At 36.8% G+C, this 25,469-nt stretch overlaps 2 protein-coding genes across 3 annotated transcripts; both read right to left on the reverse strand.

The window, feature by feature from the left end:
* Positions 1-6,502: 6,502 nt before the first annotated feature.
* Positions 6,503-11,080, reverse strand: LOC102737742 (olfactory receptor 4A47). 2 transcript variants are annotated; one of them, XM_081797420.1, is made up of 2 exons: positions 11,072-11,080; positions 6,503-7,820 (listed from the first exon to the last, which is right to left on the reverse strand). In XM_081797420.1, the coding sequence occupies exons 1-2, from the start codon at positions 11,078-11,080 to the stop codon at positions 6,903-6,905; spliced, it is 927 nt and encodes a 308-aa protein (XP_081653546.1). In that variant the 3' UTR covers positions 6,503-6,902. The 2 variants fall into 2 exon arrangements, with proteins under 2 accessions (XP_081653546.1, XP_006728642.2); XM_006728579.2 differs by lacking the exon at positions 11,072-11,080 and having other exon boundaries at positions 6,503-7,832.
* A 6,459-nt stretch (positions 11,081-17,539) lies between these two features.
* LOC102732830 (olfactory receptor 4C12-like) lies at positions 17,540-18,451 on the reverse strand. The gene has a single exon (XM_006728611.2). It carries the CDS (start codon positions 18,449-18,451, stop codon positions 17,540-17,542), a length of 912 nt encoding a protein of 303 aa, XP_006728674.2.
* Between the last annotated feature and the right edge of the window lie 7,018 nt (positions 18,452-25,469).

Below are 25,469 nucleotides of genomic sequence, written 5' to 3' on the forward strand. Positions count from 1 at the left end.
ATTCAACACAGTGTCGTTTCATTGAGTTGTTTATGGCTCTTTCCTTATGCTTCCACACATACATTTGAAAATGGTTCTTTTTTTAAATTTAATTTTATTTTATTATGTTATGTTAGTCACCATACAATACATCATTTGTTTCTGATGTAGTGATCCATGATTCATTGTTTTCATATAACACCCAGTGCTCCACGCAGTACATGCCCTCCTTAATACCCATCACTGGGCTAACCCATCGCCCACCCCCCTCCCCTTTAAAACCCTCAGTTTGTTTCTCAGAGTCCATAGTCTCTCATGGTTTGTCTCCCCCTCCAATTCCCCCCCTTCATTTTTCCATTCCTTCTCCTAATGTCCTCCATGCTATTTTTATGAAAGAAGATGTTAGTTGAAAGATGCTTTCTACACGGTGTTGTTTCATTGAGGTAAGTATATGACAGTTTCCTTATACTTCTACCCATATATTTGAAGACACTCTACACTTCATAAATTAGTTGAAAGATACATTCTACACAGTACTGTTTCATTGAGTTAAGTATATGGCACTTTCTATACATTTCCACTGATACTTATGGAAATGCTTCTAACTTAATTAAGGAAAATGTTGATAGAAAGATGCATTCTATGTTGAAAAAAGAAAACCAAAGCTGGAGGCATCACAATTCCTCACTTCAAGCTGTATTACAAAGCTGGAATCATCAAGACAGTATGAACTGGCACAAAAACAGACACACTGATCAATGGAACAGAATAGAGAACCCAGAAATGGACCCTCAACTCTATGGTCAACTAATCTTGGACAAAGCAGGAAAGAATATCCAAGGGAAAAAAGACAGTCCCTTCAACAAATACTGTTGGGAAAATTGGACAGCCACATGCAGAAGAATGAAACTGGACCACTTTATTACACCATACACAAAAGTAGACTCAAAATGGAAGAAAGACCTAAATGTGAGACAGGAATCCATCAAAATCCTAGAGGGGAACATGGGCAGCAACCTCCTTGACCCCCACTGCAGCAGCTTCATACTAGACATGTCTCTAAAGGCAAGATAAAAAAACAAAACAAAACAAAAAAGCAAAAGTGAACCATTGGAACTTCATCAAGATAAAAACCATCTGCAAGCAAAAGAAACAGTCAACAAAACTAAATGACAACCTACAGAATGGGAGAAGATACTGGCAAATGTCTTATCAGATAAAGGGCTAGGATCCAAAACCTATAAAGAACTTACCAAACTTAACATCCAAGAAACAAAAACTCTGGTCAGGAAATGGGCAGAACACATGAAAAGACATTTCTCCCAAGAAGATATACAAATGGCCACCAAACACATGAAAAAAAAAAATGCTCAATATCATTTGGCATCAGGGAAATACAAATCAAAACCACAATGAGGTACCAACTCACACCTGTCAGAATGCTTAAAATTAACAATTCAGGAAACAACAGATGTTGGTGAGGATGCAGAGAAAGGGGAACCCTCTTACAATGTTGGTGGGAATGCAAACTGGTGCAGCCACTCTGAAAAACAGTGTGGAGGTTCCTCAGAAATATAAAAATAGAACTACCGTATGACCCAGCAATTTTACCACTAGGTATTTATCCAAAGGATACAAACATAGTGATTCAAAGGGGTACATGAACCCCAATGTTTATAGCAGCATTGTCAACAATAGCCAAACTATGGAAAGAGCCCTGATGTCCATCGACTGATGAATGATACAGAGGATGTGGTATATATATAAAATAGAATATCACTCAGTGACCAAAAAGAATGAAATCTTGTAATTTGCAATAACATGGATGGAGCTAGCTATGCTAAGTGAAATAAGTCAGAGAAAGACAAATACCATTTGATTTAACTCATAGGTGGAATTTAAGAAACAAATCAGATGAACATATGGGAAGGAGGTATTATCCAAAGGATACAAACATAGTGATTCAAAGGGGGTACATGAACCCCAGTGTTTATAGCAGCATTATCAACAACACAACTTACACAACTCAATGCCAAAAAAAACAAATAATCCAAATAAAAATAGGCAAAAGACATGAACAGACATTTCTCCAAAGAAGACATACAGATGGCCAACAGACACATTGGAAAGATGCTTAACATCACTCATCATCAGAGAAAATGTAAATCAAAAATACAGTGAGATATCACCTCACATCTGTCAGAATGGCTAAAATCAAAACACAAGAAACAAGTGTTGGCGAGGATGTGGAGAAAAGGGAACTGTTGGTGGGAATGCAAATGGGTACAGCGACTGTGGAAAACAGTATGGAGGCTCCTCAAACAATTAAAAATAGAATTGCCATATGATCCAGTACTTCCACTACTGGGTATTCACCCAAAGAATATGAAAACACAATTTTTTAAAAAGATTTATTTATTTATTTTAGAGAGAGACAGAGAGAGAGTTAATGAGAGAGAGCACGAGCTGGGGGAGAGGGAGAAGCAGGCTCCCTGATGACCAGGGAGCCTGACCCAAGGCTCGATCCCAGAACCCTGGGATCATGACCTGAGCCAAAGGCAGTTGCTTAACTGACTGAACCACCCAGGCACCCTAGTGAACACACTAATTTGAAAAGATATATGTACCCCTATGTTTATTGCAGCATTATTTATAATACCCATATTATGGAAGTGTCCATTGACTGATGAATGGATAAAGATGTGGTATATGTATATGTACAGTGGAATATTATTCAGCCATAAAAAATGAAATCTTGCCATTTGAAACAACACAGATCTAGACAGTATAATGCTAAGTGAAATAAGGCAGAGAAAGACAAATACCATATGATTTAACTCATGTGGAATTTACTGAAAGAAAACAAATGAGCAATGGGGGAAAAAAGAGATAAACAAAACAGACTTTAAACATAGAGAATTGGTGGTTACCAAAGGGGAGGTGGGCAGGGTGATGGGTGAAATAGATGAAGGAGATCCAGAGTACACTTACCATGATGAGCACTGAGTACTGTATAGAATTGTTGAACCACTATACTGTACACCTGAAACTAATATAACACTGTATGTTAATTATACTGGAATTTTTAAAATAGGAAAAATTTAAATAGGAAGTTAAATTTAAAATTTTAAATAGGAAAAAAAATTTTTAGAGTGCCACAAGAAAGAACTAAGGTGATTTCACTAATAGGTTCATGTGGTGAATACAAATTATAGAATAGCTAGAGTATATGCAAAGATCACTGGCTTCAGATACACCTGCGTAATTTGTCTAAAAGTAGATATGTCATCCAAGAACAAAACTAGTAAATTAAAATCTCCAGAGCTGTATTCTGACAATCTGGATTTTACAAAAAAATCTAACTAAGTCTCACAGTACATTGAACTTTGACAACCAATTAGACAATATATAAATCTAAATAGGATATTTTTACAATGATAAAAAGTTTGTCCCTAGACCTTTCCTTACAATGTCTATATGTCAAAATAAACATACTTTGGACAAATAGTGCTCATGTTCCTCTGTAACATAGAAATTATCTTTTTTCTGTTCAATAGACAAATTTATCTTATAAAGTTATAGATATCTCTCAAACTTACCATTTTTACCCTAGAACTTCCTCATGGCATTTTTCATCTCCCAATTTCTGAGTGTACAGGTTTAAGTTTAATAAAGGAGGTCCCATGCTATACAACACAGCCACAGCCTGATCAGTGGAGAAGGTGGTGATTGGGTGCAAATATATAAATATTCAGGACACAATACTAAGACCACCACAGTGATGTGAGAAACATAGGAGGACACAGCTTTGTGTCTCCTCTCCAAGCTACAGGCCCTAAGGGAGCATATGAAGGCCAGCTAGGAGACCATCAAGAGGAAAATGTTCACAGGCAGATGAATGCACTGTTGACAGCAACAAAGAGACCAAGTGTATGAGTGTCCATGCAGATGAGTTTCACCCAAAGATTTACATCATGCACGAATGGTCTATGACAGTGGAGCCACACACAGGCACCCACACTGTGAAAAGGACCTGAATGGTTGCAAGGACAAAGCCTCTAATACATGCCACCTGAAAGAGGAAGCCATATCCCTGTCACTCGTGATGATTTCATAATACAGGGCTTCACAGATGGCCACACGGATGCTCAGCAAAGACATAAGTCACACACTTCCTGAAAGAGATGGTTTTTCTTACAGCAAAAGTGCCAAGAAGCATTTCAGGGGTCATGGATGAAGAACAGCAGATATCTAGAAGGGATGAGTCACAGGCAGAAAAATGGAAGCAGTACCCAAGGTCATGAAAGATGACTTGTTGAATGAAAAGACCTGCTCATGGATAACAGTTCTCAGTCCTGGAAAGCAGTAAACTCTTCCTAAATAAATCTCCTTAAATTGAATATTCTTGAACATAATAACTGACTTTGTTTTGTAACTAAACTCACTTTAACTTAATTGCCAACTTATTTTAATGTTAAACATTTATCTTATTTACATGTAAACTTATTATTTTAAACTTGAATTTGAAACATCAATATGTAAGACTAGGTATAAATCTGAAAAAGAACAGAAATGAGAGACCACTAGTCTCATCGCATATCAATATGTGTTTATATCGAAACATATATTTATGTCAATTGGGACACAAATAAAGAGATCAATAAAACAGAATAGTCCTGAATTGGATCCAAATACAAATGGGACATTAGAATATAATAGTCAGGATTTCAAGTCAATGGTAAAAAAATAATTATGCAACTATAAAAAAAAACAACTAAAATTTAGAAAAACAAAATTCAATCCCTATTTAATTCCTATATCAAAATAAATTCTCAATGAATCAACAGTTTTAATATAAGACCAAAAAAAGTACTTAACAATTAAGTGCTAAAAATAGCTGAAGAATATTTTGGTATGAATGAAGTGAGGAAAGTCTTTTTAAACAAGATACAAAAGAAAAAAATTAAATATAAAATGTAAGAAAATTTTTTACATGCCAAAGGATGTAAAAAAGTTAGTATAGTATAAAAAAGTTAAAAATATCACATATACATAGGATAAAAATTTTAAAATACCTCAAGCCAGAAAAATAATAATTATATATACAATAGTAGAAGAGATCATTTCTTTAGTATATAAATGACTCATAAAAATCAGCATGGGAAAGGTCAACAATTGAGTGAAATAGACTTTGATAGATAATCCACAGAAGAAGAAATACAAATCATGTTAAATATATGAGAAGGTGCTCAAACTCAATTATATGAAAAGGATTTGGGGGGAGAAAAAGGATTTTGGTTAAAGTATAAAAATGAAATAAAATAATTTTAATCAGATTGTTCCATGCTTTAAATATTTATTAGGTACAGGTTGTTGAGAATGTGGACAGAAGGCCTCTCAGACTGGGAGCAGCAGTGTAGCTGTAAGTACCACCTCAAGGATGACAGTTTGGCAATAACTATGAATATCAACATTTAACTATCAGACCATTGATTGACTCAAATACATATATCAACAACTCCACTCCTGGAAACTCATCTTTGCACATATTCAAAAACATGTATTTATTGCAAAATTCTTTGTCATACAGAAAGTTTAGGAACAATCCAAAGAGAAATGCATACATTAATTTTAGTATATATTTATAAGGGAGTATTACCTAGTACAAGAAAAACTAAGAGATCTGTATAGACTGGTATGGAATGTCTTCAATGTTGCAGATGATGTCACTTATACATAAAATCTAAAAAACAAACAGAAACAAAAACAGACTCAAATACAGAGAACAAACTGATGATTGGAAGAGGGGAGGGGCTGCGGGGACTGGCAAAATAGATGAAGGTGATTAAGAGGTACAAACTTCCAGTTATAAAATATTCAAGTCAAAGGGTATAGTGCAGCATAGGAAATATAGTAAATACCACCGTAATACCTTTGTATGGTGACTATACTTATCATGGTGAGCATTCTGTCATGTCTATAATTGTCAGAGCACCAAGTTGTACACCTGAACCTAAGACAGTATGTCAAGTATACTTCAATTAAAAATGAAAATAAAAAATATATAAAAACTATGCTAAAATTAAAAGTGTATTTAAGAAAGATGTTGCATGGACAATAAGCAGGGCACATGATGTAATGAGCACTGGGTATTCCCAATGAAACACCGAACTCTGCATCTGAAATTAATGATACATTATATGTTAATTAATTGAACTTAAAATAAAATAAAGAAACATTTTTAAAGATGTTGCATAGTAAAAGCAAACATCTACATAAGCAGAAAAAACACACATATGCGTATTTAAATGCACATGCATTTGTAAAGATTATTACCTCATAAATCTTAAGAAACCGATGAAGTGACTGCAAGAGGACTAGAGATCACGCTGAGAGATAAGTAGGAAACTTATGCTGCACCTTATCCTATTTTGTAAGGTTTTCATTTTTGCTATTATTACCTATTACACTTCCAACTTTTCTTATATAAGGCAACTGAAATTTAACAAGGAAGACATTCTATACATGATTGAATATTTTAAATAGTATAATAAAATGATTAAATGACAAGAATCTAATTAAAAATAATACCATGTCTCAGAAAAAATGTAAAAGATAAATGCACAAATTGATTAAAATTTAGTGTAATCATATAAAAATTTCCTCACTAATGCATTACCTATTATGGATTCTTTGCTATAAAGGCATTATACCAATCTAAGTGAAGTGATACACAAGACATTATAGATCTTATATTCTAGCAGGGAGGAAAACTTATTACAGTACAATCATCTTGTCCATTCTTAATTATAATTACCAGAAATTCTTTGACGAAAGGAAAGTCAGAATCAGATTTAAGACTTCTGCATTCTAAGGAAATGAACCCTAATGCCAAATGACTCTCTTTGTGGTGGAAGATGTGCTCATTTACTACAAGATGTGATGTTTCTTCCCCAGAGCTTCTTCATAGCATTTGTTATCTCAGAATTTCTCAGAGTGTAGATCAGTGGGTTCAGCATTGGGGTTATGACTGTATAAAACACACTCAATGATTTGTCAATGGAGAAGGTCTTAGCAGGTCTTACATACATGAAAATACATGGAACAAAGAAGAAGACCACCACAGTGATGTGGGAACCACAGGTCTGGAGGGCTTTCCGCCTCCCTTCTGGACTAAGGTTCTTTAGAGAGTGCAAGATGACACCATAAGAGATGAGCAAGAGCACAAACACAATAGTGCAGATCAGTCCTCCATTGGCTGCAACTAAGAGGCCAATGACATGGGTGTCTGTACAGACCAATTTCAATAAGGGGTACATATCACAGAAAAAATGATCAATGACATTGGGACCACAGAATGGGAGCCCATAAATAGTACTAACTTGAATTACTGAATGGAGAAAACCTCCAACCCAGGACATTGCCAGCAGCACAACACATACCCACTGCCTCATGATCACCAAATAATGCAAGGGCTTGCAGATGGCCACATAGCGGTCATAGGCCATCACTAGCAGAAGGAAGACCTCTGATCCACCAAAAAAGTGCTCTGTAAATAGCTGGGTCATACAAGATTGGAAGGATATGATATTTTCCCCAAAGAACAAATTTGAAATCAGTTCAGGAGAAATAGATGATGAATAAATGACATCCATAAATGATAAGCTAGCAAGAAAAAAGTACATTGGCGAGCCCAGGGTCTTACTGACAGAAACAGTCACCACGATGAGTAGGTTGCCCACCATGGTCAAAATATAGAAGAGCAAGAACATAACAAAAAGTACTTTCTGCTCCTTTGGATTCTGTGTGAGGCCCAAGAGGACAAAGTCAGTAACATTGTTCTTTGTTTCCATTTCCTTGGCTCTGCCTATTCCTTATAGGTGCTGACTTAAGTTATTAGAAACAGTTTACCTTTAAAACAAAGGGAAAAAACTTTTAATACATTATAAGCTCATTTTTTTATTTATTCAATAAAAAATGGACATGGAAAATCTATTTATGTCAAACCTTTCACAATTGGTATCACCCAGTTGAATACAACATGGTTTCTTCCCCTCAGTGATTTCATATATAGGGTTCAGACCATTACACACCAATTTCATAAGTGTCACTATAGGTATATTCATGCAGACTACGAGTTCCCTGTGCCAGAACACATAAATCAACATGGACTCTGGGAAGGCTTCCTAGAGAAAGCAGTACTTTATCTGAGTTTTAAAGGAGAAGTGAAAGAACAAGAGAGGATGGAAACGGGACTCCATGAAAGATGCACCATGTATAAAGTCATGCATAAAGTGTAATTCCTAAGTGAAGAATCACTTAAGGTAATTTACATATTCAAAGTGGGAGAACAATTTATGAATGGCTTTCTGTATACAACTACCTAAATGACATTTCCAAATGGATATCAATTAAGCATTTATTAAGATAAGTTTTTAATTTTCCACAACAAACCTATTCCTTCCTAAATGACCTCCACCTCATTACACAGTACAAAATATTTTGATGAGAGGAAATGCTGCAAGAACATCTATTATTTGTCATGCACAACTATATATATATCACATGATATTTCCACACTTACTGTGTGTATGTGTAATATATGTACACCTATATATATATTTATATATCTACATCTATATATGCACACATATATAGAATCACATTTAATGTACAACGTCTTATCTTTACTGTAGCAAGTACTGTTATCCCCACTTTATAGTTGAAGAAACAGGCTTAGAACACTTAATTTTCTCAAAGTCATACACCCTTCAGTGACAGAGATGGAATTAAAAACTAACTTTGATTGACTTCAAATCTCTTGTGATTCCAAAGAACTTTTCAACCTTTCAATCCTTATAAACTCAAGTTTATAAGAATTTCCTGCATAATAAAATAATTCACACAATTGAAAAACCTGGCTTCCACCATTAACCCTCATAGGCTTACCTTTTGAAGACTTGTTCACAGTCAGCAAGAGGACTTTTTAACGAACTCATAAAGACCTGGAAATGTCTCTTCCATCCAGTATCACCACTGAGAACAAAAAGCTGCATTAGTCCTTAAAGATATATTTGACTTCACATGACTGTGTCTGTCCATTTTCCACACAGAGTCCTCTAAGTAATTCGGAAAATTGTTATTATTTGATTGTAGACTATTTAAAAGAAATTCCACGATGCAAACAGAAAAAAAATTTCCACATTAGGGTAATTTATCAAAGCAGGCAAACCTATGTAACCTAAGAAGTCAATAACAAGCTCTTTTAAAAAGGCAATTGTTCCCTAGAAACTAACTTCTTTTCTAGTACCTTCAAAAAAAAAAAAAAAACCTACCATTCCCATTTTGGGGCCATCTCATTCTGTTAGTATGGCAAAATTAATTGTACTGAGATCCTGAGAGGACATGTGTGAAATGTCCTCCTGAAAGCGTTGTAACAGTCCTGAAGAGAACAGCAACTTCTCCTCCGTAAAGACAAATATCACAGGTCATTTTTCACCTTCTAACCAGATATATCATTGAGTCATGCAATTGGGAGTATGTCCAAGACTGACTCCTGCTTTATTCTATTCACTGTGATTTTCCACCAAATTTTAAAAATTTAAAAGAACATCTATATGTAAGGATACTTTTAGACCTATTACCTTATGGAGAGGTTGGACAAGAAGCACGGTGAGCTATACAGTCCCAGAGAAAAGAAACCAGAACAGAATACGCAAGAATGGTGGGATAACTACCAAAGGGGTAACATACATGTAGTAGGAATACCAGAAAAAGAAGAAAAAGTAAAAAGAACAAAAGCACTATTTGAAGCAATATGACTTAGAATTTTCCCCCAAATTAATGTCGAAAACCAAGCCTCTGGAAGCTCAGAGAATACTTCATAAGATAAATGCCAAACAAACAAAACACCATATAGAAGTATGTCCTATTCAAACTTCAGAAAATCAAAGATAAATTTTTAAATCTTGAAAGCAGCTAGAGGAAAAAACATCTTACCTATAGAGGAGTGAGTATCTGACATTAAGCTCTTGTAGTATAAGTGCTTGACATTAAGTTTTTGATTGCCAAAGCATCCATTTCAAGAGGCATCCATCTTGAATAAACATATTGCCAGCTTATGACACAGCTACTAGGAAAGGAACAGGATAAGGAATTAGGTCACCTCCACTCATGAAGTTCCCTCTTTCAGAAATCCCTGGGCAACTTCAATAACTGACCACTTGAGTGACCCTGCTTCTCCCTTTCCATGCTCTAATTCCCACTCTCGTGCTTTATATTAGCCAGTAAAGACTGAACCAACGAAACCCTAGATACCTCCTTACCACCTCCAGACCCTAGTAGAGGCAGAGCACCAGGTCTGTTCTCTCTCGCTCTCTTCACCTGCAACCTCGGGTGTGGCCCTCGGATATGCCGTGTACTAGTCCTCCAGGACTAGGGCATAATAAATCTTGTACCCCGAAGTTCCCTGATCATTTCTACTACAGTCAAGTATGTCCTGCGATCATAATAAGAACCACAAGAGCCAGTCCAGCCACAACACTGGCCTCAGCAGGGGAAATGTCTGTGGGGACTTAACTACAAGTAATCCAGGTCCAGGTGAGTGCCACAGGCATTCCTGGGCAATAGCATCACTATCAGTAGTCTGGGACCACCACAACAAGGAGCAGAGGCACGGATTACATCCAGCTTCTCCTCAGAAACCACGCAGGAAAGAACTGAATGGAGTGAAGTATTTAAAGTGTTGAGAGAAAAAACAAACACCAAGCTAAATTTCTGTGCTCTTTGTAATTATCCTTCAAAAGTGAAGAAGTCAAACTCAGAATCAGAACAGAGCAGTGGTTGTCAGGAGCTGGGGGTAGGGAAAGGGGGAGATGTTGGTCAAAAACTACAAAATTCCAGCTTAAGATGAATAAATTCTGGATATCTAATAATCAGTACGGTAACATAGTTAACAATACTGTGTTATATACTTGAGAGTAGATCTTACATCCGCTCAACAAAAAAAAAATTTAATTATGTGAGGTGACCAATGTTTTAACTTACCTTTTTGTGGTAATAACTTCACAATATGTATGGTATACCAAATCACATTGTACATGTTAAACTTATAAAACATTATATGTCAATTATATTTTAATCAAGCTGGGAAGAAAAAAACCTGCACCTGGTTTTTCTAGCAACTTTATTCATATTTGTCAAAACATGAAAGCAACCAAGACACCCTTTGGTAGATGAGTGGATAAACAAGCTGTGGTACATCCAAACAATAAATATTATTCAGCACTAAAAGGAATAGCTATCAAATCAGGAAAGGACATGGAAGAAATCCAAATGTGTATTACTAAGTGAAAGAAGCCAATCTCAAAAGGGTATATACCATATGATTCCAACTATGTGAAATTGTGGAAAAGGCAAAACTATGGAGACAGTGAAAAGATCAGTGGCTGCCAAGGAGTTCGGAGAAATGGAGGGATGAGCAGACAGCCCACAGAGCATTTTTAAGGCAGTGAAACTACTCTGTATGATACTATAGTGATGGATACATGTCATTATACTTTTGTCCAAACCCATAGAATGTACAACACCAAGAGTGATCCCTAATGTAAAGTATGGACTTTGTGTGATAATACTTCAATATAGGTTCATCAGTTGTAACAAATGTACCACTGCCATGTGAGAGGTCCATAGTGGGAGAAATTTGCATGTGTGGGAACAAGGATTATACAGGAACTCTCTGTACTTCCTGTTCAAATAGCCAGAAGCTGAAAACTTTCCTAAAAATAAAGTTTATTAATTTTTTTTTAATTTATTTTTTGACAGAGAGAGACATAGCAAGAGAGGGAACACAAGCAGAGGGAGCGGCAGGCAGAGGGAGAAGCAGACTCCCTGTAGAGCAGGGAGCCCGATGCGGAACTCGATCCCAGGACCCTGGGATCATGACCTGAGCCGAAGGCAGACGCTTAACGACTGAGCCACCCAGGCGCCCCAAAGTTTATTAATTTTTTAAGGTGATATGTGTCCAGGAAGAGGAAGCACGCAAATGCATGTGGATAAGCTGGATGGCCTGAGGGCCTGCATTAAGAGCCAAGGTCCAAACAGAGATATGAGGCAAGATGGAATGAGCTTACCATTGTGAACCTAGCCAATCGTGGATTTTAAACAGAATTCCAAATATGTTGGAGAGAGGTGACCAGGATTAATTAGTCTTCTTATTTACAATAGCATAACTTTGGGAACATTATTTTAAATATCTGTAAGCCTCATTTTTTAGCTCTAAGAGAATAATATGTACTTCAAGAAATTATGATGATTGAATGATATAATGTATGCAAAGTGCTTGATGCACAGTAGCACACAATACATTTTGGAGTGATTTTTTAAAAGGATTAGAGTCACTAAAGTAAGATAAATGTTTTTGTTTCTCATTGAGAAAAGCTTCCTTCTAATAAACAGTTCAAAATTAGAGTAGAAGAGGTATTTGGGAAGGGCTACTGCATCAATTGCTACACTATGCTAATGCTACGAGGTGAAGGACCATGCTATCCATATGTGTTTCTACTTCAGCACTAACCACAACTATTAGCACAGGAGGTATTCAGTAAAAATAAATGATATGAATAACTCTATGGTATCAATAATTTTCCTGCTCTCAACTTCTTGTGGTCCTTCATTTCTTCTGCTTCTCCTCCTAGGTGTAGGACAGAGACTGGGACCCCCTTAAATTCTGTGGATATTAAAAACTAAGGGATAAATGAAACCCATTTTGTGAGCTCCCATCCCCACTGTGCACATCCAGAGTGTGTGGCTGCCCAAAAATCTCTTAAAAGCATCCTGCACATGTTAGTTTCTAAAATATGTATCACTTTCCCAACATAAAATCCAAAGAACCTCATTTTTTTTCCCCGTCACCCTGCCACTTGGGTGCAGGCATGTGATGGGTTCTGCCAACCAGGAGCATGCGTACAAGTCTTGGAATGGAAGTCAGTTATCTGGGGATAGGTGGTTCCAAGCATCGAAGTGGCTCTGAGGTCAGGAATGTGTGTACCACTGCAGTCTAGCCAGGGCAGGGTGATCCTGGTTACGGCACAGGCAGTAAGTAGCTCGCTTAGCATGCCAGTCCAGTCAGGTATGCTTCTGCAAACTCTTCCTGATCACTCAACCTAGAATCTGTGATTCCCACTCTTCCAAATATCCATAAGCTATTTAACTGCATATCATATATCCCTTCTCCTTAAGTTAGCTACAGAGATCTGCTTAGTATATCAGCTAAGAACCCCAGCTGATATACTAACTGACCTAAAATTCTCCATTTCAATTTTATCACCAAGAATGGAAAGTCACCAATTTCAGAAGCTTCCAGTTAACAATGTACCTTTTAAAAATGCATTTATTCTTAAGAGAGTTAAGTGGAGATGGTGGCCTTTTATTCAGTAAGCATTCATGAAGCATTCACTATATGCCAAGTCTACTCTAGTTGCTGGAAATACAGTGGTGAACAAAACAGCCAATGCATCTACTTTCATAGAGCTTACATTCTAATTGGAAGAGAGAGAGAATAAACAAGTAAATAAGATAATCAGATGGTGGAGATGCTATAGAGAAATTGGGAGTGATGTAACAAAATAACTCAGGGAGATAGAGAATGGCTTTACATGGTGGGTAAAGAAGACCTCTAAGGAAGTGGCAGTTGAGTTGCAGACTGACTGGGGACAACGATCCAGGCATAGGAAGGTCTAGAGGAAGAGCCCTGGGGAATAAGGACCTAGTTCAAAGGCCTATAGGCAAAAATGAGGCCATTGCAGCTGGATCTAGTGGACAAGGGAGAGAATAACATGTAGGGTCAAAAAGATGTGCTTGAGTGGGACAACTGTATGGAGATGTACAATTTAAGCAAATGCTTTCACATGGGAAAAAAATGTAGAAATTAAAGAAGCTATGAGGAGGCAAAGTGGAGATCAATGTCATTGGCTACACCAAATCCACCAAAGAAAACACCTGCCAGAAAGCACAGGCAAGTTCTAGGGAAAGACAGTTGCTTGAGTACAGATGCTTTATTTCATTTCATCTTGATTTTTTTAATGATTTTATTTATTAATTTGAGAGAGAGCAAGAGAGCTTGTGAGTAGAGTGAGAGAGCACAAACAGTGGGGGAGAGGCAGAGGGAAAGGAAGAAGTAGACTCTCCACTGAGCAGAGAGTCTGGCAAGGGGCTCAATCCCAGGACCCGGGGATCATGACCTGAGCTGAAGGCAGATGCTTAACCCATTGAGCCACCTAGGCTTACCTCACTTCATCCTGATTTTAATTAGAGCTGAAATAATGGTAAGGTTAATGTTGCTTGGTGATCCCTGAGTCAGAAGAGAGTAGTTAATGACACTCACCTATGTCAGATAGAAATCCCCTTCACACATACAGAAACTCCTCTCTAGTGTTTTTTTTTTTTTAAAGATTTTATTTATTTATTTGACAGAGACAGACACAGCGAGAGAGGGAATACAAACAGGGGGAGTGGGAGAGGGAGAAGCAGGCTCCCCGCAGAGCAGGGAGCCTGATGCGGGACTCGATCCCAGGACCCTGGGACCATGACCTGAGCTGAAGGCAGTCGCTTAACCAACTGAGCCACCCAGGCGCCCCTCTAGTGGTTTTACTCATGACCTTTCAGCTCACTGTCTCTCATACCTGAACACAGATATGCGCTATAAATTCTTGCTTTGGGGTCTTCCTTGAACACAAAACTTAGAGAGGCCCCCTGCCTTCTGATTCATTATATCACATTCTTCCATTTTTAAGCACTTTTCTCCTTGAATGTTACTTTTTTATATATATGTTAACTTACTTATTGCCTCTTTCCCGCCACTAGAAAGTGTTATGTGATCTGTCATTATTATGATGTACATCATAGTGTTTAAGAGTACAAGTTCTAAATCCCATCTTGGGCATTTTCTAGTGTGACCTACAGTAAATTATTGAAATTTTCCACACTTCAGTTCTTCTAGAAAGCAGGAATAACATTATCTATTTCATAGAGATCTTGGGGGATTAAACAGTAACTTGCCTTTGTAGCACCAGCCAAAGTGTAATAAGTAGGAATCACTTTTACTACAATTACTAATTATTGTACTACAGATTTTTTTATTTGTCATAAAAAGTGTATTAAATTTTGGTGTCTTCCTTAACCTAACTGTAACTTTGGAGACATTCACATTTTTAAGGTGAATTTTTTAAAGAGTGAATCTCATCCATCTTGTATAATTTTGAAGGCTTTACTCTCAGAATTTTGAAGTGCCTCATGACCTCTTAATAGAAATGTCTACATGGAGTTGAATAACATGTATAAATCAAAGGGTTTTTTTAAACGTATAAATCAGAGGTGTTTTTCTTTCTAAAGTCAGATAGAAATAGAACACAAACAAAGAAGTGAGAGAGCAACAAAGATAATGACATTTATTAAGTACCCACTGAGTGGCAAGCATTGTCCTGGGTATTTGGCATCCAATGTCTCATCTAATGCTTAAAACTACCTTATAAAAAATGTATTACCATTTCATTGTCCATGTGAACTAAGATTAAAATAAGATCCTGAGAGCTGAGGAAATTCACACAATGTTACATAAACTTAACGAGACAGAATTCAATACTAATTCTGTTTACTCCATAACCCAAATCTTTCCACATCACCCAAAATGGCCACTAACATTAACTTCCAGAGGCTGAATAAAAACCTAAAAGTCAATAACGCCCTTACTTAAAGTTCAAGGGAAAAGTTATATGACGTAGTATTGATCATACAAAGAGCTGCCTTTTTCACCTAAGGAACAGGACCAAGGCAAGATCCACAGAGGTCCTGACCCAGACATAATGAGGGCCTTGCTAGTTCAAGAAGAGATATAAGCAAAAATCTGTCTGTATTAAGAGTAGGGTCAGCATCAGGGTTTTTTTTTTCCTTTTAAATATACTTTTTTAATGTTTACTACGTGCCAGGAACTTTCATTTAACATATATAAGCCCCACTTAAATAGCCCCAAAATAAATTATGAAATAGATATTATTATTACAATTTTTATGGATAAAGAAAATATTACAGAAAGGTAAAATAACTTCCCCAGGACACATTCAAACCCAGGAAATCTGACTCGAATCTACTCTCACCACTGCAACACCACCTCTTCTAAACAAATATCTCACTTAATTCTGTTCATATTCCAGGTGCCTGCTGTTGTTGACCTCAGGTCCATAATAAAATGACTTCTTTGGCCCTTCAATTCAGACTTGTCAGAAGAAAATCATACCCATAAGTGGATCAGCCCCAAGGCCTAGGAGACATGAGGACAATAGAAGTGAGAAAAGCAGGAAAGTGTGGGAAAGTAATGGCCAAGGATAATGGGAAACATTCCAGCCCCCAAGAATTTTACAAGGCCAGTGAGCTCAGAGTATTATTCCTCACAGAAGGTACAAAGAAACTATGTATTATCCATTCTAATGCTCAAAAATAGATTAAGTGGTTCTGTAATGTTATAGAGACTCCAGTAATAAATGTCATAATAGCTAACAGCTATTGAGAATTTATTGGTAATAAAAGATTTACAAGAATTATTTATTAATCCTGATAATATCTCTATCACTCTCCTTTAACTCAAAGAAGTTGTAGTTTGCTAAAGTTCACACTGTATGTGGCAAAACTAAGTTTTGATCTCAGAACTATCTTACTTAGAACTATTCTCTTAAGGATTGTAATATACTAAACCCATTCCTCCAAATATGTATATAAAAATGATATATAAAATCTCCTTCACATAGCAAAATCATGAAAATAATGTTCTCAATGTAAATGACTAGTTAATATTACAATAACAATGAATTTTAGTCCAAATAATCCAGCAAGAATAGTAGAAATTCCCTTTGGAAGTAAAAGAGGAAAAGAGAGAATCAGACCAGATGTAGCAACAGATTCAAAAGTATAGAAAGTAAAGATAAAGAATACAGAAAGCGTTTCTACCTTCACAGGATACTACATTTTTGGCAAAGGTGGTGAGCTTGCATTACATGACTTATGAAGAATTGAGTTTCATGATGCTCATAGCATTTTCTATGAAAGATACTTCCCAGGAAATGCTTTAACCAAGTGATCTGTTAATAGGCCAATGATGCAAACATAATCTATAGCATTATTGCTCAAAGTGTCTGCATACATCACCTGCTTAGAAACCTCTGCATAATTTGTTTAAAATGCAAATATGCCAATCCAGGAACAGTCCCACTGAATTAGAATCTCTAGAGCCTGTATCCTGGAAATGTGCATTTTAATAAGAATTCCAATTGATTCTGAAAGTAATCAAAGTTTGAAAACTAAATGGGCAATAAATAAATCTAAATGGGATATTTTTAAACGATAAATAACTTCCTGCCTGGGCCTTTCCTCAGAGGACTTATATGCCAACATCAACATACTTTTACATATAGTGTTCACTGGCCCTGAACCATAGAAATTATATTATTTTCTCTTTGCCATTCAAAAGATAAAGTCATTTTACACTGTTGTGATTATTTCTCCACTGAAGTCACCTTATGATCCAGAGCTTCTTTATAGCATTTTTCACCTCTGAATTTCTCAAGGTGTAGATTAAAGGGTTTAACATGGGAGTTATCATGGTATAAAACACAGCCACAGCTTTATCAATGGAAAAGGTGATCACTGGACGCAGATACACAAATGCGCAGGGCACAAAAAATAAAATGACCACAGTGATGTGAGAGACACAGGTAGAGAGGGCTTTACGCCTCCCCTCCAAGCTATAGGTCCTTAGGGAATGCAAAATGACCACATAGGAGACCACCAAAAAGAGGAAGTTTAACAAACAGATGAACCCACTATTGGCAGCAACAAAGAGACCAAGGGTATGAATGTACATGCAGACAAGTTTCAACAAAGGGTTTAAGTCACACATGAAATGATCTATGACATTGGGGCCACAGAAGGGCAGCCAGATTATGAAGAAGATCTGAATGGTCGCATGGACAAAGCCTCCAGCCCAGGCCACTCCCACAAGGAGGCTACACACCTGTTGCCTCATGATGGTTGTGTAGTACAAGGGTTTGCAGATGGCCACATAGCGGTCATAGGCCATCACCGTGAGCAGGATAATCTCAGCAGCACCAAAAAAATGCTCAGCAAAGACTTGAGTCATACATCCCCTAAAAGAGATTATTTTTCTCACAGTAAGAGAGTCAGCAAGCATTTTAGGGGTCATAGAGGAAGAACAACAGCCATCTATAAGGGATAAGTTAGACAGGAAGAAGTACATGGGGGTTTCCAGGGCCCTGTTGATGCTGATGGTGATCATGATGAGTAAGTTGCCTGCCAAGGTGACCAGGTAGACAATTAAAAACACAACAAATGAGAATTTCTGAAGTTCCACATTTTGAGTCAAGCCCAGGAGGATGAATTCCGTCACATTATTCATCTTGTCCATCAATTCAGTTCAGGTGACAAGTGACTTCCCTGAAAAGAAAGTCACACTCATCCTCAATAATGACACCTTTGCCTAATGAATAAATATTCATGGAGTTTTTTCTAGTTTTACAGAAGGCAAAAACAAGCACAAGACCCTATCAACTGTTTCATTTTTTGTATTATTACAAGTGACAATATTTGTTCTTTATAATTTCCTGATTTTGTTTTTCTGTTTTGTTTTGTTTTTAGAGAGAGAGAAAGAGAGATAGCACAAGTTGGGGGGCAGGGCGGAGGGAGAGAGGGAAAGAGAGAATCTTAAGCACACTCCACAACCTGTGCGGGCTCAATCCCATGACCCTGAAATCATTACCTAAGCTGAAAACAAGAGTCAGAGGCTTAACCAACTGAGCCACTCAGGCACCCCTTTTTTTAATTTTCTACAACAAAAATGTGTAACATTTAAAATCAGAAAAGAAAAATACCATGCATCCATTTGGAAGAGCCAATCCATGATATGGTCATACATGTGACACATTCCCATACACCCAAAGATTTATATATTTTACCTCTAAAATGTCTGGACACGTTTACCAGTGAAAAATCTAATTTGTTCTAACTGAGGTCATATGAAAAGACTCAAAGACATATAAAAATTCTTTCACAAGCCATACTGTTTCCTACTTTACTTGTCTGCTAGCTTCCCAGCTTCCTCAAGACTAAAAATGGTGTTGCTACCTCCTCCCAATCTCAGAGAAGGTGGGAAGTGGCCCTTAGGGCACCTGCCACATTGTCTCATACTCATCTCTTGTTCTTCAACAGGGTGTGTCCTTGAAGGCAAATATGTGCCTTACCGAAATTGTAATCTTATTCATTTTTGTATTCCCAGTGATGGCCAAAAAGTAAATACTCATAAAACATTCACTGAGAGTGGGAGAAGAAAAAAATAAGCAAAAGAAAGAGGGAGAGAAATAAAGGAAAAAGAGCAAAGAGAAATGGGTTTAAAATCCAAAGACTTAGCTTGGAATCTGGGATGCACCCCTGATTAACTACATAACATCAATTTATTTGATCTCTCTGTGCTTCAATTTTTTCATCTGTTAAAGTAGGGACTAAATATATCTGTATTTAGGAGTGTTGTGAAGATTAAATCATTTTAAATTTACTATTATTTTTTAAAAGATTTTATTGATTTATTTGACAGAGAGAGACACAGCGAGAAAGGGAACACAAGCAGGGGGAGAGGGAGAGGGAGAAGCAGGCTTCCTGCTAAGCAGGGAGCCTGAAGCAGGGCTCAATCCCAGGACCCTGGGATCATGACCCGAGCCGAAGGCAGACGCTTAACCGCTGAGCCACCCAGGTGCTCCTAAATTTACGATCATTGTTAATATGATTTTACTGTTCTCATGGGAGTATCACCAAAGCAATCCCTCAAAATTGTCTCTGAACATCTTCAAAAGGCAAAGATTCTGAAAATGTAAGCAAACAAGTGAGAAGAAACAGGAGAATAAGAAAAACAGTGATAAATGTCAAAAAGAAAGGTCATCAGATTTAAAAAAGAAAAATTTTAAAGCAAGTGATTAAAAAAATCTTTAATATAAATACTTAATTTTTATTTAATTTGCTTGCTTTGTGAGATTTGTTGTCTATTCATTAATTGATTTGCTGAAAACATATCCCAAACATAAAATAATATACTCCTTCCAAATTTGATTCTATGACCAAGTATGGATTTTTCCAGGAAACTAAATGTAAATTCTGTTCACTATTCAAATAAATGCTTTGTACAGTGTTGTGTTTTACTAGTTTTATAACCCTACTCAATTTTACATCCACAGTGATAGCCAATATTAGATATTAGAAAGCATTTGAGAGAGAGCAACAAAGGGGATGTAGAGACAGAAAGGGAGGAGAGGAGAAAAAGTAAAACCAAAAAAGGAGGAAAAAAAGGCAAGAGGAGAAAAAAGGACACACTACAAAATCATCTAAGAAAGACTTAATAAGTGTATTGTAATATTTCCAACAAGTGCTGTCTTAAAGTCTGAACTTTTTATCAAACTCACTTGCTGATTATGGCCCTTAGGATCAACATCAGAGAAAAATGCTGACAAATCAAGAAGTCATAGGTTGTCCTTACACACTAACTGGTCAGAAAAAAAAAGTTATTTTTGCCTAATTCAGTGCTGAGGGTTGTAAACTACTGTCTTGTCAACAGTTGGTCCTCGGCAGACTCATCAATACTTAAACTCCATTAGGGTTTTCTTCAATTCAAGGTATATGAAACCAGAGTCTTGGTCATGTTAATTTATGTAAACTTACTGTTCAAAAAAAAAAAAAAATCAAAGTGTTCCCAGAAAAGAAAATTCTGAAGTAAAATCAAAAAGAAGAAAACTGTGCTTTTCTTACATACCTATCCTCCCCATATCTCTGGGACTTCTCACCCTGGCCTGACCTGTTCAGATAATAAACAATCCCAGATAGCAAACACATTCACTTTGTATTTAAAAGGAATTTGGGTTGCAGGGAGCGGGGGAGATTTCTGCAGCTTAGCACATTTCTATTTCTATGAGATTCACAGAAATCTATAGGTTTTTAATTTTTTTCTGTAGAACTTGGTGTGAGAGACTTGATATAGACCCTAAGAACATGGCAGCTGTTTCTAGAGCCAAAAAAGCAAATCCAATTACCAAAACATCAGCAGTTGACTAAAAGTCTCTGGGATGAGGAATCTCTTGAAGCCAATTCTTCTGAGCCTTTTTTCAGAACATCCATGCTCAGTGCTGAGTTACAGACTTTGGTCCTCAGGATGCACCCACTTTCTCCCATCATTTCACTAGCTCCGCATGTCTAGCCACAGACGTAGTCAGGGAGAGGCACTGCCTTTGTGGTTCACTCTACCTCACAGTCCTGCTTCTCTACTCCTTCAGTTCTCACAAGAAAGAGATACCAGTTTTATTTAAGTAGTGACTCACCTCTATGCTATTTTCCCAAGGGAAGAGTAGTTAATTTTAGCAGCCCTTGCCAAAATGGCAGTGAAATGCTTCTCCCTTCCTACTATAGTCCCTCTGACCACAGAAGGACTTTTTTGACACGGGCTAGAATTGATCTACAGGAATAGGATAATTATCAGGGTACAATTAGAACCTAGATTCTTCATTTCTTTTTTTTTCTCCAATGAATGCTCATGGAACATCTAAAATATACCAGGCACAGTGTTGTTCAATAATAATAATGACAGTAACTAACTATTGAGTGCTAAATGCCAGGCCCTGTATTAAACACATTACATGAGGTACCCTTTGTGATTGGCACTATTATTTTCATTATACAAATGAGGAAACTGAGGCACTATGAGTATAGGTAATTTACCCAAGATCAGAAGTGAATAGTGGTGGAACTAAAATTCATTTATTTATTTTTAAAGATATATTTATTTATTTATTTTAGAGATACACAGAGAGAGAGAGTGAAAGAGAGAGAGGGCATGTGCAAGTGGATTAGGGGGCAGAGAGAGAGAGAAAAAATCCTGAAGCAGACTCCGCACTGAGTGTGAAGCCCAACACAGGTCTCAATCCCAGGACCCCAAGATCATGACCTGAGCCAAAATCAAGAGTTGGAGGCTTAACTGACTGAGCCACCCATAAAACTAAAATTTAAATACATACCTGCCCTCATATGCAAGAATTCAACTATTAAAAAAAGAAGAGAGTGGTGAGCATTATAAAAAAGAACACAGTGCCGTAATGAGAACAAGCCTTAAACTGGGGTGGAGGTGGAATGTTCAGGGACAAAGTGATGTTGAAGTCGAAACCAAAAAAAAAAAAAAAAAATTACCCATGGTTGAGATTAGATATATAGGAGAGGGGATTGAGCCAGACTATATCATTTGGTGAATGTGACCAATGAACAAGATCTCTGTGTGAGCCCACCAAAGCATTTGTGGTTCCATTCTGTTAGAGTCAAGTCCAATCAATTGTTCTTTTCCAACCGCATATTCCAGTTGACTATAAGCTTTCACTGTCACTATCAATTAGCTGAAAATTACTTGAGCAGAGAGTTAAAATACATCAAGCAACTGAAAAACCCCAGTTATAACTGGCTCATTTGAAAGAGGAGCAAAGATAACTTAAAGCACCTGGACCTCACATAAACACAGACCCAGCCTCCCATTTAAGCAGTGCCAAATGTTTTCTTACCTTGAAATAAGTTATTTACCTTTCTCAGACTTAACTTTTCTCATCTTCAAAAAGGGATTAACAACACATGTTATTATTTTGAGGATTAAAGAGACGTATGGGAATGAATAAATGAATGAATGACAGTCATATTTCTTTTTCTTCTTTTTTTTAAATTTAAATTCAATTAACCAACTTATAGTACATCATTAGTTTCAGATGCAGTGTTCAATAATTTATCAGTTTCATATAACACCCAGTACTCATCACATCACATGCCCTCCTTAATGCCTGCCCATCACCCAGTTACCCATTCCCCCACCCACCTCCCCTCCAACAACCCTCAGTTTGTTTCCTAGAGTTAAGAGTCTCTCATGTTTTTTCTCCCTCTCTGATGACTTCTCATTCTGTTTTCCCTCCCTTCCCCTATGGTCCTCTGCCCTGTTTCTTATATTCCACATATGAGTGAAACCATATGATACTAGTCTTTTTTTGATTGACTTATTTTGCTCAGCATAATATCCTCCAGTTCCATCCATGTCTGATGTAAATGGTAAATATTCATCCTTTCTGATGATGGAGTAATATTCCACTCCATATAGAACCACATCTTCTTTATCCATTCATCTGTCAATGGACATCTTGGTTCTTTCCACAGTTTGGCTATTGTAGACATTTGGCAGCCATATTTCTACTACAAAAAAATCTCAAACTTGAGATGAAATTTTCACCAAAATTTTGAGAATCTGTTTTCAAGTGACTAAAGAAATCACCTTCTCAGACATTTTTTTTTCATTTTCATGAATTATTTCCCATCACAGAATAATTAATATGCTCACCCCCTCTCTCCTGAACCACTTGCTCTGCAGACCTCCAGTGCTCAAGTCTGAAGTACAAGACTGTATCCTGAAGTACATTCTTTGGGCACAGGCAAAATTCTCCTGCTGGTGCTGGTGCTTCACGGCTGATGTTGGTTGACAGATTTCTGGGTAGTTCCACATATTCAGTATTACTGACAGGCTGCTGTGAAGACTCTGGCACACAGCTCCAGATGTGCACATGCCAACTATTGCTTGAGTATGTATCTAGCAGTTGAACCTAAGAATCAAGGTTATGGGGGGCGCCTCGGTGGCTCAGTCGTTAAGCGTCTGCCTTCGGCTCAGGTCGTGATCCCAGGGTCCTGGGATCGAGCCCTGCATCAGGCTCCCTGCTCCGCAGGAAGCCTGTTTCTCCCTCTCCCTCTCCCCCTGCTGTGGTCCTGCTCTCGCTGTGTCTCTCTCTGTCAAATAAATAAATAAAATCTTTAAAAAAAAAAAAAAGAATCAAGGTTATGGGAAGTTCAAGATTACTAGATATACCTAATTATTTTCCAAAGTAGTTGTATTAATATATACTTCCAGCAGCAATGTAAAATACATCCCATTGGTTCATATCCTATACATCACATGGTAGTCTCAAACTTCTTAATTTTTGCAAATTAAATGAATGTAGAATGTTATCTTATTGTGGGTTTCCTTGACATTTCCAAAATTACTAATAAGCTGATTATCACCCCACATGTTTATTCACCACATCTTTCTTTTGGTGAAATGCCTGTTAGTATCTCTGGCCCATTTTCCATTTGTCTCTATTTTCAATTTGTAGAAGCTCATTATGTATTGTAAGCAATAATTATTTGTAACTTCAATGTCTTGCAGATTTTTTTTATTCTTTGCATTCATTTTAAGGTTCTTCCATTAACAGCACTTCATAGTTTAAATATTGGTGTTTATATATCTGTTATTTATGAAAAAAAGGTTTTTATGTTTCCTTTAAACAAAAAATTTCACACCTCAAGGTTACAAAGATATTCACCTATATTTTCTTCTAAAATATTTGATGTTTGGCTATTGATATTAAATTCTAAAACTAACTGATGTTAACTATGAAATCTTTGTTAAACCCGTCTTCATAGATACGGTCCAGTTTTCTTCTAGAAGACTTATAGTTTTTACTCTTATCTTTAGGTGTGTGATTCATCTCAAATTAATTTTTTATGTGATGTGACTTACAAGCTGAGGTTCATTATCATCCATATGAATATTTACTTATTCCAGCACCTTTTGGTGGAAAGACTTTTCTTTTCTCCATAACTGTTTTAACAATGTTTTGTGAAAAGCAAGTAACTCTGTGTGTGGTGGCTTATTTTCAGACTCTCTATTCTGTTCTATATATCTATATGTTTATCTTATGTTGGTTACTGTATCTTTATATGAAGTCTTGAAATCAGGTAGTGTAAACTTTCCAAAGTTCTTTCACATAATCTATTAGGTTTATTCCTAAGTATTCTCATTTTTATGTAATGTCAATAGTGTTTTTCAATTTAATTTTCCAATGTTTTTATTCTTGGTGCAGAGAACATATTTTCATATATTGACCTTTTATACAGCAATATGGCTACATTCACTTATGCAGTCATGATTTTTCTACATACAAAACCATAAACTTTGGAAATCCATAGTTTAATTCCTTTCCAAACTCTACCACTTTTTTATTCTTTATTGCAGTAAGACCTCCAGTCTTTACAAAAATAGTTTAGAAAGTCACTAAACCAACAAATAACTACACCTCACCAAAAAGCCTCCTTCATAAAGTCAGAACAATACAAGAATGTCTATTCTAAATACTTTTTTTTTTTTAAAGATTTTATTTATTTATTTGAGAGAGAGACAATGAGAAACAGAGAGCGTGAGAGGGAGGAGGGTCAGAGGGAGAAGCAGACTCCCTGCCGAGCAGGGAGCCCGATGCGGGACTCGATCCCGGGACTCCAGGATCATGACCTGAGCCGAAGGCAGTCGCTTAACCAACTGAGCCACCCAGGCGCCC

Source organism: Leptonychotes weddellii, chromosome 11 (genome assembly GCF_054177405.1).
Source record: "Leptonychotes weddellii isolate Sample4059 chromosome 11, ASM5417740v2, whole genome shotgun sequence".
Lineage (NCBI taxonomy): Eukaryota > Metazoa > Chordata > Mammalia > Carnivora > Phocidae > Leptonychotes > Leptonychotes weddellii.